This window comes from Heloderma suspectum, chromosome 5, assembly GCF_057233095.1.
Source record: "Heloderma suspectum isolate Gila_16-S chromosome 5, 16-S_ref, whole genome shotgun sequence".
NCBI classification, from domain to species: domain Eukaryota; kingdom Metazoa; phylum Chordata; class Lepidosauria; order Squamata; family Helodermatidae; genus Heloderma; species Heloderma suspectum.
The window spans coordinates 234,543,157-234,558,836 of record NC_139462.1 but is presented as its reverse complement, the minus strand read 5'-3'; the positions used below and the strand labels follow the sequence as shown (position 1 = coordinate 234,558,836).

The 15,680-nt window shown below is 51.2% G+C and overlaps 1 protein-coding gene across 9 annotated transcripts in view; it reads left to right on the top strand.

Annotated features, from left to right (window-relative positions):
* LOC146345399 (uncharacterized) overlaps positions 1-15,680 on the top strand; it is a 36,474-nt gene that overhangs the window by 8,791 nt on the left and 12,003 nt on the right. For all 9 annotated transcript variants that reach the window (XM_084859675.1, XM_084859669.1, XM_084859672.1 and 6 more), the window contains 2 exons: positions 13,708-13,896; positions 15,030-15,187. In XM_084859675.1, coding sequence (XP_084715801.1) covers positions 13,708-13,896; positions 15,030-15,187 — 347 coding nt within the window. The remainder of the gene's footprint in view (positions 1-13,707; positions 13,897-15,029; positions 15,188-15,680) is intronic.

Below are 15,680 nucleotides of genomic sequence, written 5' to 3'. Positions count from 1 at the left end.
CATCTATGTGAAGCTGCTGGGGGCTATCATCAGGTTTGGGGTGTGGTGTCATCAATATATGGATGACACGCAGCTCTGCCTCTCATTCAAATCTTCACCAGGGTTGGCCGTGGAATCCCTGTCTAAATGTCTGGAGACGGTGAGTGGCTGGATGGGGAGGAATAAGCTGAAGCTGAACCCTGACAAGACCGAGGTACTTCGGGTGGGAGACAAGAGTAGGTTGCGGGATGTTGACCTGGTGTTGAATAGGGTACAGCTACCCTTGAAAAACGAGGTCTGCAGCCTGGGGGTCATTTTAGACTCCCAGCTGTCCATGGAGGCTCAGGTGTCAGCCGTGAGCCGTACAGCATTGTACCAACTCCATCTGATACAGCAGTTGCGCCCCTACCTTCCCGACCATCTGCTCCCATCAGTAGTACATGCCCTGGTCTTCTCTCATGTAGACTACTGTAATGCGCTCTATGTGGGGTTACCCTTGAAGACGGTTCAGAAGCTGCAGCTGGTGCAGAATGCAGTGGCTCGCCTGGTTAAAGGCAGCCGCCGGCATGATCACATCACTCCAGTGCTGAAGGAGTTGCACTGGTTACCAGTTGTTTTCCAGGCCAAATTCAAGGTGTTGGTTTTGACCTTTAAAACCCTATGCGGTTCCGGCCCAGCCTATCTTAAGGAGCGCCTCCAGCAGCACCAGACATGCTGCTTAACAAGATCAGCCTCGGATGGCCTTCTCTCTGTCCCATCAGCCAGGACTGCTAGGCTGGTGAGGACAAAGGAGAGGGCCTTCTCTGTGGTGGCCCCCACTCTGTGGAACTCCCTCCCTAGGGAACTCCGGTTTTAATGTATAATTTTACTGTTTTAAATTGTACCATTGTACATCGCCTAGGTTGGGCGATTAAGAAATTAAATAAATAAATAATAATTAAAAAAATTCCCTGTGGAGGGTGCAGGACCTCTGGGCCCTTACGTAGGGGATTTCCTGCACCTCTTCCTACCGTGACAATCTCTTGGGTTAACTGCCAGTCTTCTTTGATGGAGGTTTTCAGGATCAGAGAGCGTAGTGTATATTTTTGTTTTAGTCTACTTTGTTTTATTTTGGCATTTGTTCCCTCTTAAAATAGTAAACTGCCAGAATCCTGTTGGGAAAGGTGGGTTAGAAATCGGCATCTTTAATAGCCAGCCAGCAAAGGCCCAAACCAGGAGTAATGGACACATTCAGACATCTTGTGTCCCTCCTGCTCTTCTCCTTGGCCTGTGGTGTCCTTCAGGGTTGCATCTTGAACACTGGAGGCGTTCAAGATGAGACTGGACAGCCATCTGGCAGGGATGCTCTGACTTGGATTCCTGCATTGAGCAGGGGGTTGAGCTCGATGGCTTTGTAGGCCCCTTCCAACCCTACTATTCTATGATTCTATCTTCTCCATGCTGATTATTACCTCCAAGAAACCACTGGGGGAGGTTGTCTGGGGTACTGTATGCATATGAGCGCAGCCGTCTCTCTCCCCTTCCTGTCAGATCCAAGGAGGCAGTGGAGGTCCTGAATCCATGCCTGGGGCCTGTTACAGGCTGGATGTGGGCTAACAAACAGAGGTGGAAGTGCTTTTGGCCAGCAGGAAAGCCACCCCAGGATTGGAGATACAGACTGTTCTGGATGGGGTCGCATACCCTCTGAAGACTCAGGTGTGCCGTGGTACTTCAAGGACCACCTGCTCACCCTTTGGGAACTGCTGAAGATGCCCTTTTCCACATTCCTCCCCCATCTAAAGGGCAGCTGGTGGATCCCTACAACAGGGCCTTCTTGGTTGTGGGGCCCAGACTTGGAACTCCCTCAGGAGGCTCATCTAGCTTCTTCCCTTTTAACCTTTTGTGAGCTTGCTTAGATAGGCCTTCAACTTTGGATTAATTAGCACCTCCTGAATGGTGGATCCTTTGGCCCTATTGTCAATTGTGTGGTGCGGTGCTCTTTTTTGGGATGACCTTTGTTGTTTTACTGTATCTCTTCAGTGTGGTGCTGCACCGCTTTGGGAGCTTTTGCCAAAAAGTGGCCTGTAAAGTTTAAATAAATCCCGGTGCTTGGAGTCTCCCAGGGGTGCCTCTTCTGTGTGGCTTCTGTTCATTTTGGAACACTCACTTGAAGTGGTGGAGGCCAAGACCTCTGGTGAGTCCCTGTCCAATGACTGACGGTGACAGTTTCACATGATCTGGTGGCTGAGCAGCCGCTGCAGCCACCACACAACATGAGTAGTGGCATGTGTGACCTCGCCCAGAGGTGGAGAAGGTATAAAGAAACTGAAGGAGGCTGGTAAGCAGACCCAAGCAGGGCTCTGAGGGCTGCAGGACTTGAGAGATGGAGCGAACCCTGGGTAAGTGGGACAGACTGTACTGGGGGCGGCAGAGAGAGAAAGCTGGGTTGTGGGGCTTTTTGACTGAAGAAGAGGGGAGGTGCCTAGGATGGGCAGACACACTGGTTCAGGAACGTCTTGGCGGAGGAGGGAGGAAGGGGCCGGGGGAGGGGGGTGATTAGGCGAGCCATGTGCTGCTTCCAGCCTCCCTTCTCGTTTTGTGGAATTGAGAAGGCAGCCAGGGTTGGCCCAAAGGGCCCAAATCCCTAAACGCAGGAGCTGCAGCATAAAGCCTTTCTGTGGTCCACAGGCCCAGCGCCGGCATCAGTTGCCATCTTCCGTAAAGGGCATCCTTCTTGCTGCCCATGTTCAGCTGACACCCCCAGTTCAAGTGCTGCTGCTGCTGCTGCTGCAACCTTGCTAGGAAAAGCCATGTGAGTGCAGGATCCTCTCCCATCACCTTGTTCCTGCTCCTCGGATTAGAATTTCTTCTTCTAGCAGAGACAGATAGACAGACAGAAGTGGGAGCTAGGGATGTTCTGCCGCTGCCATCAGGTTTCGGGTTACAAAGCCTGTACGAGGTGCTGTGCAGCCTGCTGCTTCCACCATTAGGCCCACCTGTGACCCACGAGAATTCTCAGAAGTCCAGTCATGAGATGCACATGGAATCGGGTTTTTTACTGGCTTTCTTTATGCAGCCATATCCAAAGGGTGTTTCTGAATGCAACACTACTGAACACCACAGGAGGGAGGGAGAGAGAGAGAGTTGCACTGGGAGGGAGGGAAGGAAGGAGGGAGCCCAGCTTCGACTTCAGCCGTGAACCTCTAGGATCGTGAGGATAAACTAGCATGACCCACATATTCTGCCCTGTGCTCTTTGGAGAAAGTGCAGGACATAAGTGGGATAAGTAGATAAAGGGTGGGGTGGGGGGCTCAAAAGCAGCTTTTCCTGCAAGAGTGGAGAAGCTGCTCTTTCAAAAGCAAGGCAAAAGCTGATGGACTTTTAAAAATAGTTTTATATTGTGCCGATTATGTGCAGTTTTATGTTTTTATACTGCTCAGGAACTGGTTGGCTACTCTGTGACTGGAATGCTGGACTAGATGGACCTTGGTGTGATCCAATGTCAGGGCTCTTCTTACGTTCTTAACTCATTTTTGTGAGCGAAGGGCGGTCTAGATCTTCCTAAAATAGATAAGTGTGGCAGAGCTGTAGAATGGGAAGGCGGTAGAAGCGCACCGGCAGTCTCCTCAGTGCCACAGCGGGGTCCTCCTCCACTGGCTTGCCCTCCTCTCCTCCCTCCCCAAATCTGAACTCTGCAAGTGGCACCAAAGTGTGCTGCAAGCAGGTTTGGAGCAGAGTGGGGTGCATGTGCACCAAGCAATCATTTCACTGGGCCCTACAGCCCACATACTGATGGTGGGGGAGTGGGCACGTTTTCCACCCTCTCTTTTCTCTTGACCCAGTTGGCCAGCCTGGGACTGGAATTTAAACTGAATTAAATCCAAAGGGTGATCCTTTGGAGCCACAGTTAAGGACAAGAAGAACGAGCACTGTTAAGAACAAGCCAAGCCAGTTTCTTTCCTTGGCCAGGGTGGATAAAATCAGTGATTAAAAAAAGATTTTTAAAAATCTAAATTGAATTTTTAAAATACTTAGTTTCTCCTAGAGCACGGTGGGGAATGTATGCTCCTCCAGATGTTTTTGGACTTCAACTCCCATCATTGCTAGTCAGGATAGCTAATGGTGTGGGATGGTGGGACTTGCAGTCCAGCAACATGTGGAGGGCCACAGGCTCCTCATCCCTATCTTTAGAAATAACTTGACTAATATGAAATAAACTGGGTGTAGGCATGATAGGTCTTGCAATTAACCTCTTATCTGAATCGGTGCCTCTGTCATATACATTGAGTTAAAAATGTTTCTAGGTAAAAGAACTACCAATTTGATTATTTCTCAAGTATGTACATTTACATAACCCAGCCTCGTCTGCCCAGTGGCTGTGAGGCTTCAGTTTGATCTATCAGTCATGGACATTTCATTTTTGTTTGCTACTCTCCTTCTGGGATGGTGGGCTGGGCCAAGACCGAATGAAATGGGAAGGAGAAGACTAAATTATCCCTGGTTCCTGTATTCCCATACTTAGCCTCACAGACTGTCATGGCTGCTGGTTGTAAGAAAGACCCTGCATGGGAATATTTTAAAGATGTTCCCTCTACAGGTAGAAAAGGAGAGTGCACAAAACATATACAGTGCGACAAAGAGATACAAGGCCTGGCTATAAGAAACAACGACTGTCAGTAGTATTCTATTTAGTTTTACATTTAACACAGCTTAGTGGTCAGATGTGCCCCCTTACTTAGGAAATATATGAAGACTTATCAGTAGGAAACTTGATTTAAATCAGTGTTTTAAATCGGCCTTTTTTATTGCTGATCTAAATCCATCTGCCCCGTTCACTGCACTTCCTCTGGGTCGGTCAGTGTGGGCAGCATCTTTCTCTGCTGTCAGTTGAGCCTTGCAACATTAAAATGTCAGCATGGAATTCACCCTGAAGAAGTCGCTCACTGAGGAAGGGGCCCTTTCTCCTGCTTCAGGTGCATGGCCAGCCCATACTTTACTGCCACTGCTGTGGTCTAGACTTCAAGAAGTGGAAGGGAGCTCAACACACTTCTGTGCATGCGTGCATCCCTGCAGGATCGGGAAGTGCATGAAGCTTCTGTGGATCCTCTCTCAAAAGCTTTCTGGTGCACTTTAATTTGTTGTAGGGGGAGGATGGCTTTGGTAAGCCCCATGATGTGCTCTTGCAGCATCTGCCTGCGTAAGAAATGTGGGTCAAAGAGGCTCAGCGGTGGGGTTATGAGGAGCGAAGACGAGAGGCCTCACCCAGAAGGAAGGCCTTGGCCACCTCGGGTGTGTTCACGCATTCAAAAGTGCCTCCCTCCACTCTCACGGGGGAGTGAATCACTGGATTGGGGCTCTGAGTGCCTCCTCACATTGCTTCTTATTTGGGGAACCTGCTTGAAGTGACCCACAGTGACTCACCTGGTGCAGAGGTTGATGGCACTGGCTGTTTCCCACACTCCTTCTGCTCCATGAGGGGCTTTCCTCCAGCTGAAGCAGGAGGGAGAAGAAAAAGGGGCGTCCACACGCTTCTCTCCCGGCCTCACCTGCCAGCAGAAACATGAAGGGAAAAGCGGGGTTTGAGATGGCGTGGGTGCTGCCTGCGTGGCAGCTCCGGGAGGCCCGAGGCTCCTGGGCTGGAGAAGCCGTCCTCTGGGTGCAAAGTGCAGGAGGCTGGGGGCAGCTTGAGACCCACCCTGGAGAGCATCTGGGTGCCAGTTTACTCATGCATGTCCATCGCTGGCTGACTGCAGATCAAGCGATTGACTTGAATGTGTGAACCAGCCATTGTGGATGCCTGGCTGTGGAGAGTTTTCCGATCACCTGGACACATTTCTTAGTGGAGGCAGCGGATATATTTGACTACATAACATCATCATCTTGTCTTGTAATACTGTTATAGATTTTATAGTATTTTATTTGCTAGTCACCTTGGGCACTGTTTTGCGGAAAGGTGGAATGTAAATTCATATAATAGGAATGATGAATGGGAGCAGTGCAAGGTCTCCAGTGTGCGGCTGCTGTGAAAAAGACAAGTTCCATGTTAGGCATGATTAGGAAGGGAACTGAGCATAAAACTGCCCATATCATACTGCCCCTATACAAATCTATGGTGCGGTCACACTTGGAATACTGTGCACAGTTCTGGTCACCACACCTAAAAAAGGACATTGTAGAGCTGGAAAAAGTGCAGAAAAGGGCCACTAAAATGATCAGGGGGCTGGAGCATCTCCCCTATGAGGGAAGGTTGCAACAGCTGGGATTGTTTAGCTTGGAAAGAGGAGCATAAGGGGAGACACGATGGAGGTGACAGCTCCCCTTGGAGGAAAGGTTACGATGTTTGGGACTGGCACCCTTGTATCCAGTACCAAGGGCTGGATTCCTAATGTTTGTCTTAAATCTGCCTCACTTTTGCTTCTGTCCTACCCATTGCAGAAGGTGGCTGTTCCCAGCCATCATTCTGAGAAAAGGGAATTGGCATTTGGAGAGACACACACACACACACACCACTTTTACAACCACCTGGATGTGACTCAGGCTGCCAGAGGCCAGGTAACACCTTCTGGAGCCAAGTGGGAAGGAAGGAAATTGCTCCTGCTCTTTCTCCTCCCCTTTGGCACCTGGATCTCTCCAGCTGCACAGGAGAGTTTTGCTCGTTTGAGGAGAGCCAGGCAGATGCCATCAGGGTAAGCCAGCAAAAGAAGTTTCTGCTTCCTTCGTTTTGTCTGCGCCATGGGGACTGGGCTACATCAGCTATTGCCCCTCTCTCCCTGTCCCGGATAGTGCAGTCACCCACCCCAGGGATAGCAACATTCCAACCAAGGGTTGGGGGCAATCCTGGGGCCATCAGACTGGAGCAGCCGATGGGGCTGGATGGTGAGGGATGAGACAGACAGTTCTGAGAGAGCGTTTGCCCTCCATTGACGATGTTATCAGGAGTTGGACAGAAATTCCTCCAGTTGGCACTTGGGGTTCAGTTGTTCCAAACTGGGGCGTGTGTGTCTGTGTGCAAATGGTCATCAAAATGGCAAATGCTGTTCAGGGGAAGCAAGCGTAAAGTGGTGCACGTTGGGGCAAAAAATCCCAACTTCAGTCATAAGCTGATGGGATGTGAGCTAGCAGTGACTGACCAGAAAGAGATCTTGGGGTTGTGACGGACAGCTCAATCAAGATGTCAACCCAGTGTGCAGCTGCTGTAAAGGAAAAGGCAGACTCCATGTTAGGCGTAACTAGAAAAGGAATTCATAATAAAACTGCCAATATCACACTGCCCTTACACATATCTATGGCGTGACCACACTTGGAATACTGTGTACAGTTCTGGTCAAAAAAGATACTGCAGAGCTGGAAAAAGAAGAAAATAATCAAGGGGCTGGAGTCTGTTTCCCGCCTCCCAGCTGAGCAGAGCAGAGCAAGCTGCTCCAGCTGGTCCAGGGACTACAGAAGCAAGCAAGCTCCCAGAGAGCGAGCGACCAGAGCAAGCGGACAGGGGGAGCAAACAGGAGTTGGCCAGGGGAGTTCGGCAGGGGAGGTCAAGGGGGAGGCCCCTAACATTTTTTTTTCATTTTTCATTTTATTTTTTAACTAACTTTTTTCCATTTATTTGTCTTGTAACACACACTTTCACACAAGTGTGACTCTGCTTTTAACCTCTACTGAGTAGAGGAACAGGCACAGGTTAGTCTAGAACAATCACAAAGCTAGACACAAAAAGGGAAAAGAGGCTATGGAAGGACAAGACTCTTCAGTGGTGGTGACCTGCAAGGTGTGTGCAATGTTTGTTTTCTTGCCTGAGAACCACGTGGCCTACACCTGCAACAAGTGCAAGTTGATCACGCTGCTGGAGGAAAAAGTAAGTGGACTGGAGCGGCGACTGTCGACCCTCCAGGGAATAAGAGAACACGAAGAGTTCTTGGACAGAATGGGGGAACTACAGCAGCAAAGGGAAGACCAGAAGCTTGAAGAGCAACAGCAAGAGGAGGCAGTGGGAAATGCTGAGGTGAAGAAAAATGGAGTAGAGGATACTCCTTGGAAAAGGGTGACAGGAGGAGAAGAACTAGATGCCACTCTGCACCAGTGGAAGCAGTGGAGCTGTGGAACCGATTCCAGGTACTTGCGGATGAGACTGGAGGACAGCCTGCAGAGGAAGAATCACAGGGGAACCTACCTGAGAGTGAGCAAGAGGCTGAAGGTCAGTCAAACAGAGGCGATGAAACCCAGGCCTACAAGAAGAAGAAGAGAAGAGTGGTAGTAGTGGGAGACTCCTTGCTGCGTGGGATCGAGACCCAAGTATGTCGCGAAGACCCGTGGACTCGCCAGGTATGTTGTCTCCCAGGGGGACGAATTAGAGACGTGACTGAAAGGTTGCCTGCACTCATAAAGCCCACTGACAGGGATCCCTTTCTTCTCATCCATGTGGGAACAAATGATACCGCCAAGCGGAGCTACGAAGAAATCATGTCAGACTTTGAAGCTCTGGGAAGGAAACTCAAGAACTTTGGGGCCCAGATAGTTTTCTCATCCATCCTTCCAGTAGTTAGAAGAGGAATAGAAAGGGAACGAAAAATACTCTGGGTGAATGACTGACTACGAAGGTGGTGCCGACGAGAGAGATTTGGATTCTGGGACCACGGGCTATACTTCCTGGAAGATGGCTAGGGACGGGTTGCACCTCACAAAGGATGGGAAGAATGTTTTTGGCCACAGCATGAAGAACTTCATCAGGAAGGCTTTAAACTGAATCCTATGGGGAAGGGAGATGTAATGTTGGGGGTAACAATGGACGTAGGCGCATGCACTGCAATGGAGAGAACAGCTCTGATAGTGCCCAATAATACTCTTCAGACACATGTAGGTAGAAAGCCAGACTATGAAGCACATGGTCTTCGATGTCTATATACTAATGCCCAGAGTATGGGAAACAAACAGAACGAACTTGAACTCTTAATACAGGAGGGAAATTATGACTTGATAGGTATAACTGAGACTTGGTGGGATGACTCTCATGACTGGAATACAGCATTTGAAGGATATAACTTGTTCAAAAAGAACAGGAGGAACAGAAAGGGAGGTGGGGTTGCACTGTATGTGAAAAAGACATATCTCTGCACAGAAATACAGGAGGAGGAGCTTGGTAGCACCATCGACAGCATCTGGGTTAAAATAAATGGAGTAAAGAATAAAAGGAACCTGGTGGTCGGAGTCTACTACCGGCCACCCAACCAAGGAGAAGATGAGGATGAAACTTTTGAAAAGCAAATAGCCAATGTTTTAGGGAAGCATGATGTAGTAGTAATGGGGGACTTCAATTTCCCCTATATTTGTTGGGAGACAAATGCTGCAAAACATGGCCCCTCCAGGAAATTCCTGACTTGTGTGGCGGATAACTTCCTCCTACAGAAAGTAGAGGAAGGAACTAGAGGATCGGCTACCCTTGACTTGATCCTAACCAACAGAGATGACGTAGTGGATAAAGTAGCAGTTACAGGAACTCTGGGGGAAAGTGACCATGTTGTACTTGCGTTCTTGGTTCTAAGGGAAGCAAAATCCAAGTGTAGTCAAATGCTTACCCTGGATTTTAGGAAAGCTGATTTTAATAAACTCAGAACAATGATCAGGAAGGTCCCATGGCAAGCGACGCTAATGAGAAAAGGAGTCCAAGATGGGTGGGAGCTTTTAAAAAAGGAAATTTTCAAGGCACAATCACAAACAATTCCAACAAGAAGAAAAGGTGGAGGACAACAGAAGAAGCCAGTGTGGCTTCACAAAAAGCTTAGGGATGACCTGAAAACAAAAAAGGACACATATAGGAAGTGGAAAGAAGGCCAAGTAACAAAGCAAGAGTACAGGCAGGTAGCCCAGAATTGCAGGGATTGTGTCAGGAAGGCTAAAGCTGAGAACAAGCTGAGGTTAGCGAGGGATGCTAAAAACAACAAAAAGGCTTTCTTCAGCTACGTGCATAGTAAAAGGCAGAGGAAGGAAATGGTGGTTCAGCTGTTAAATAAGAATGGCAAAACGATAACAGATGACAAAGAAAAGGCAGAGGTGCTCAATTCCTACTTTGGCTCAGTCTTCTCCCAAAAGAGGGTCTATGACCCCCCTGGCTGAAGTGCGAAGTGCAGGCTGAAGGGGCAGGATTGCAGCTTGAGATCGATAGGCATATGGTCAAGGAACACCTAATGACTTGGAATGAGTTCAAATCTCCAGGGCCAGATGAACTGCATCCTAGAGTCATAAAGGAACTGGCAGGAGAACTCTCAGAACCGCTGTGTATTCTCTTTGAGAAATCATGGAGGACGGGGGAAGTGCTAGATGACTGGAGGAGGGCTAATGTTGTCTCTATCTTCCAAAAGGGTAAAAAGGAGGAACCTGGGAACGACAGACCAGTCAGTCTGACATCAATCCCTGGGAAAATTCTGGAGCAGATGATAAAGCAATCCATCTGGAAGCACCTTGAAAACAATGCCATGATTACTCGAAGCCAACATGGATTTGTCAAAAACAAGTCCTGCCAGACAAATCTGATCTCATTTTTTGATCAAATCACCTCCCTTGTAGACTGTGGGAATGCTGTAGACATCATATACCTCGACTTCAGCAAAGCTTTCGACAAAGTGCCCCGTGATATCCTGATGAGCAAATCAGCTCAAAGTGGGCTGGATGAAACAACGATCCGGTGGATCCACAGTTGGCTACAGAATCGGACTCAAAGAGTGCTTCTCAATGGGACCTTCTCAAACTGGGGAGAGGTAACGAGTGGGGTACCTCAGGGCTCAGTCCTGGGCCCAGTGCTCTTCAACATTTTTATGAATGACTTGGAGGAGGAGGTGCAGGGAATGCTAATCAAATTTGCAGATGACACAAAATTGGGTGGGATAGCTAATACTTTGGAAGACAGAAACAAAATTTAAAGTGATCTGGATAGACTGGAGCGCTGGGCAGAAAACAACAGAATGACATTGAATAGGGATCAATGCCAAGTTCTGCACCTCGGAAAAAGAAACCAAATGCACAGTTACAAGATGGGGGATACGTGGCTCAACAACACTGCAAGCGAGAAAGATCTTGGAATTGTCGATCACAAGCTGAATATGAGCCAACAATGTGATGTGGCTGCAAAAAAGGCAAATGCTCTTTTGGGCTGCATTCATAGAAGCTTAGCTTCCAAATCCTGGGAAGTACTAGTTCCCCTCTACTCAGCACTGGTTAGGCCTCATCAGGAGTACTGTGTCCAGTTCTGGGCACCACACTTGAAGAAGGATGCAGACAAACTGGAGAGGGTTCAGAGGAGGGCAACAAAGGTGATCAGGGGACTGGAAACAAAGCCCTATGAAGAGAGACTGAAAGAACTGGGCATGTTTAGCCTTGAGAAGAGAAGACTGAGGGGAGATATGATAGCACTCTTCAGGTCCTTGAAATGCTGTCACGGTGAGGAAGGACGAGATCTCTTCTTGATCATCCCAGAGTGCAGGACATGGAATAATGGGCTCAAGTGACAGGAAGCCAGATTCCGGCTGAACATCAGGAAAAACGTCCTGACTGTTAGAGCAATACGACAATGGAACCAATTACCTGGGGAGGTGGTGGGCTCTCCCATACTGGAGGCGTTCAAGACGAGGCTGGATAGCCATCTGTCAGGACTGCTCTGACTTGGATTCCTGCATTGAGCAGTGGGTTGGACCCGGTGGCCTTGTAGGCCCCTTCCAACCCTACTATTCTATGATTCTATAACTCCCCTATGCAGAAAGGTTACAATGCCTTGGGCTTTTTAGTTCAGAAAAAGGCAAGTAAGGGGAGACATGATAGAAGTGTACAATGATAGACGTCTCACCATTAGGAAGCTTCTCCTGATGTTTAGGCGAAATCTGCTTCCCTGCTGTTTCCACCTGCTGGTTCTAGTCCTGCCCTCGGCAGCAACAGAGACCACGCCTGCTCCTTCTTCTATGGGGCAGCCTTTCCGATATTTGAAGGCTCCTGTCATGTCACTCCTGAATCTTCTCCAGGTTAAACACACTTGGCTCTTTCCACCGTTGCTCATGGGACTTGGTTTTCAGACCTCTCACCATCCTGGTTGCTCTTCTCTGGCCTTGTTATTTGCAGCGGGCCTTACCACCTGCTAGAGTCCACATGGAAATACATTTTTCGGGGATGCAAAATCCACACGAAGTGAGTGAGATCCTTGCAGGCAGTCATGTGGCCTCTTGGCCAACTTTCCCTGCCAAATATGGGGATTTTGCATTGTGATGTGCTGGTGTCCCACAGATTCCTCCACTGGTATTTCTCCAGAATCCAAATTCATGAAAACTGACTGAAGAGGGGCTTTGTGCAGGCTGGACTACCTGAACGCTCTCCCAGTTTGGATGCTTCCCTCCCCCTTACCCCCCACCCCAAGCCAGCTGCCACCATGAGGGCAGCTCTCACAGATGTGCTCATCCCAGGATACTGGGTTGTGTGGGTGGCCCCCAGAGGGAGCTTTTATAGCACCTGACATCACCACATGCTTGTGCTTCTCATGTTCAGGAGAGATGTGTGAATCGGCTCTGAGTCAGGGTGTTTCAAAGCCCTGTGCAAGAAACCTCTTGCAGTCCACTTCTGGACTTCAGCAGAGCTCCCCCCCTCCCCACTTCCTGTCGCCAATTGGGTGGGGGCTCTTTGCTGTCTTCTGGTGCAATCTTGTGATAGTCACATGATCCTGACAATGGCAGTGCCTGGTTTGGAGGCGGGTGGGGGCAGAAGAGGTTGCTCTTTGTTTGGCCGTGGTGTCAGGAAGGGACGGTCTGGAGCCGCTGGAAACAGGTGTGAGCCGGGGCGGGGGCGTTCTGGGGGAGAATTGAGAACACTTTAAATGGGGCCTCCTGGCTTGAGATCTCCGCTCAGGCCTTCCTTCCTTCCTTGGCCTTGGCCGCACCCGTTTTTCCAAGCCTCGGCTCCCCTCATTGATGTGCTAGGCCTGCCTGGATGAACAGAGGTTTACTGCAGGGTTTGTGGTTTTCACTTGTACAATAGAGCCGTGATTCATAAACTCTGGAAGCGTGTGACGGACGGGAGCACGTCACAGCCTTAAGAGGCAGTGCAGAAGTGACTCATAATATCCCCAGTTGGTGTAGCTCAGGGGCAGGCCATGTGGTGCCCTCCAGATGGTTTGGGCTGCAGCTCCCATCAGCCCCAGCCAGCATGTCCAGTGGCCAGGGATCATGGGAGTTGCAGTCCAGCAGCATCTTGGGTCTGCCCAGTGTGATGCAGGGCCAGGTGCCATTTGGCCAGGCGCGGATGAGTCATTCTAGGCACTGACCTTTTCATCTTCATCCTGCTCTGGTGAGCCTGCACCTGCCTCGAGGCCTGGATGGCGACACAGACATAAGGAAGCCTGCGGGGGCTGTCACTGGGTGGCTGAGCGCCGGCTTTGCACGCGGAAGGTCCCGGAGTCTCCAGTTTAAAGGACTGTGGGGTGGGGGAGGTGATGGGAAAGACGTGAAATGTTTTATTTATTTATTACATGTCATTAATTACAAATGCATCTTGTGTACAAGCCTTTGTGCTCCAGAGGCAATACTTGTTTGCAGAGCTGTGGCCTCTACACCAGTGTCTGCAGGTGAAAGGTCCAGCTGTGTGGCTGGCGGAGGCGGGATCAGGATTTGCAGGGACCCCAGAATGTTACTTCCTTTCACTTCTGAAGAAACAGCTTGTGAAGAATGAGTTGGTGCAGGGCAGGGATGTCGATCCTTCTCTCACTTTCCTTGTCTTCATCAGGCTCCCCCAAAGCAGGGACTGTTTGCAACCTGGCGGAGGAGGAGGAGGAGGAGGAGGAGGAAGCGGTGGAGCCTGGCTGGGAAATGGAGGAAGATGTGTACATCTGGGAACCTGCTGGGGAGAGAGGGGCTGCCATCCCAGATCCTCCCGTCCCAGATGAGCCCGGCAACAATGCTGCCAGCTGCTCAGGTACAGAGCCTCTGGGTGCCTGTCTTGGGCTTGGTGGTTTGGAAATGCGGAGGAAGGAAAGAAAACCAGCTGGTGCTGACCAGCCTAGAGGGGGCTGCCGCCGGCTGCTCCGCTTACCCAGACTGCTGAAGGCGTCATCCAGCGTGTCGAGGGCCTTGCCTTGCCCGGCCAGCTGCAGTGCAGAGGAGTGGCCAGGACGACAAGAGGAGGAAGCCCAGGTGGCAGACCAGGCCTCCTCCCTCCCGCAGCAGGTTTGCCGAAGGCCGGTCGGACCAGGCCTTCCTCCTTCCCGAGTCCACCACCTGGAGGGAGGCTTCAGTGTTTGGACCCGAGCTGCTTGCCATGTAGTTCACCTCTCAGTCAGTCTGAGGGTTACCAAAATCCCTGTTGCTGCTGCCTCCGTGGGGGTTTTTTTGCTTTTTTTTTTTTTTTTTTGCAGTCTTGCTTGGCCCTGTGTTTGCTCTGACATGCAGTGCAGCTCTGCACCCCGCCAGGGCTGCTGAGTCTCTGCTGTTGGGTTGTCTGCAGGCAGCCAGCTCCCTCTTTTTCTTACCCGCCCCCTGTCTGGACCTTCCCGGGAATGCCCTGGGCCCAGAACAGCCTCCCTGCCCCGTCCCCTCCTCCCTAGGCCTGGTTCCTGAGCCACGCCAGCCTCCCATTTCGTGCCCCTCCACGGTCCCCCAGCCACGTCGCCACTGCTGCTCGTGTGCCCCAGCTCTTCTCCAGCGCTGCCGTGACTCTGAGTGTGGCTTGCGGGCCCATGGAGGCAGGCACAGCAGTCCACACCCCTTCAGCAGGCTCCTGGCTGGCGCCAGGCGCAGATGTTCGGCGGCAGCAGCAGCAACATGGGTTGGGGGGGGACATCTTGTGAAAACTTCCCTGCAGCCCCTCCCAGCCAGGGCTACCCGAGAGGCAGCCGTGGGCGGCATCATTCCTCCTGTTTGGCAGCGTGTGTGGGGCAGCCCCTGTCTGGGGCAGAGGGGGAGGGTGCACCTGAGGTCTGCGCACTGCCTGCCGACGAGCCGTGCTGGCATCTGGTGCTCTGCGAGTCCCCAAAGGTAGCCTCTTTGTGCCAGGTGGGCCCGAACGGCAAAGCCCCCCCAGTGAGTTCCCTGGTCGCCCTTGTCCTCTAGGCTGCGAAGGCACAGAGGGGGCATCTGCTCCGCCGCCGCCACAGGGCCCTGCAGAGCCACCCAGGGCCGGGCAGGGACCGTGCACCTGGCTGTGCTGGCGCCAACGCGTCTTGGAGTGCTTGGAGCAGGAATCTGAGAGCCACTCGCGGAGTGCTCAGGTGAGGAGGCAGCAGGCGGGCGTGGGGATCTCCAGCCACGTTGTGAGCTGTTCACTGGCCCTGGTGGTTCTCTGTGGACTCGCAAGTGCCATCTGCCAGAGGAGGAAGCAATGCTGCGTGTGTTCACCGGATCAATTCCCCCAGGATGAAAGAGGGGCGAGCCAAGGGCCCTGATCCTACGTGGCACTTTTCCAGCTCCCGCCAGGTCCAGCTTGGTGCATGAAGCCATGAAGCCTCCAGGAGCTGATGAGCGCTCAGGGAGGCCGCTGTGCCAGTGGGCCCTCTCGACTGGCAAAGGGGCTCGGAGAGCAAATTCAGCCTGAGTGCCTCTCTTTTCCTCTCTGTCAGGGGTGCCAAAGCTCAGGCCCGCAGGCCTAATCCTGCCCGCCTGGGTTCCCCAGAAGGCCACGCCCTTTCCCTCAGCCCCGAGCGCTCGGTGGTCTCCCAGCATTTGTGCTGTACCCCGCCCCCTTCTGAAAGGTTGAAATGCCTC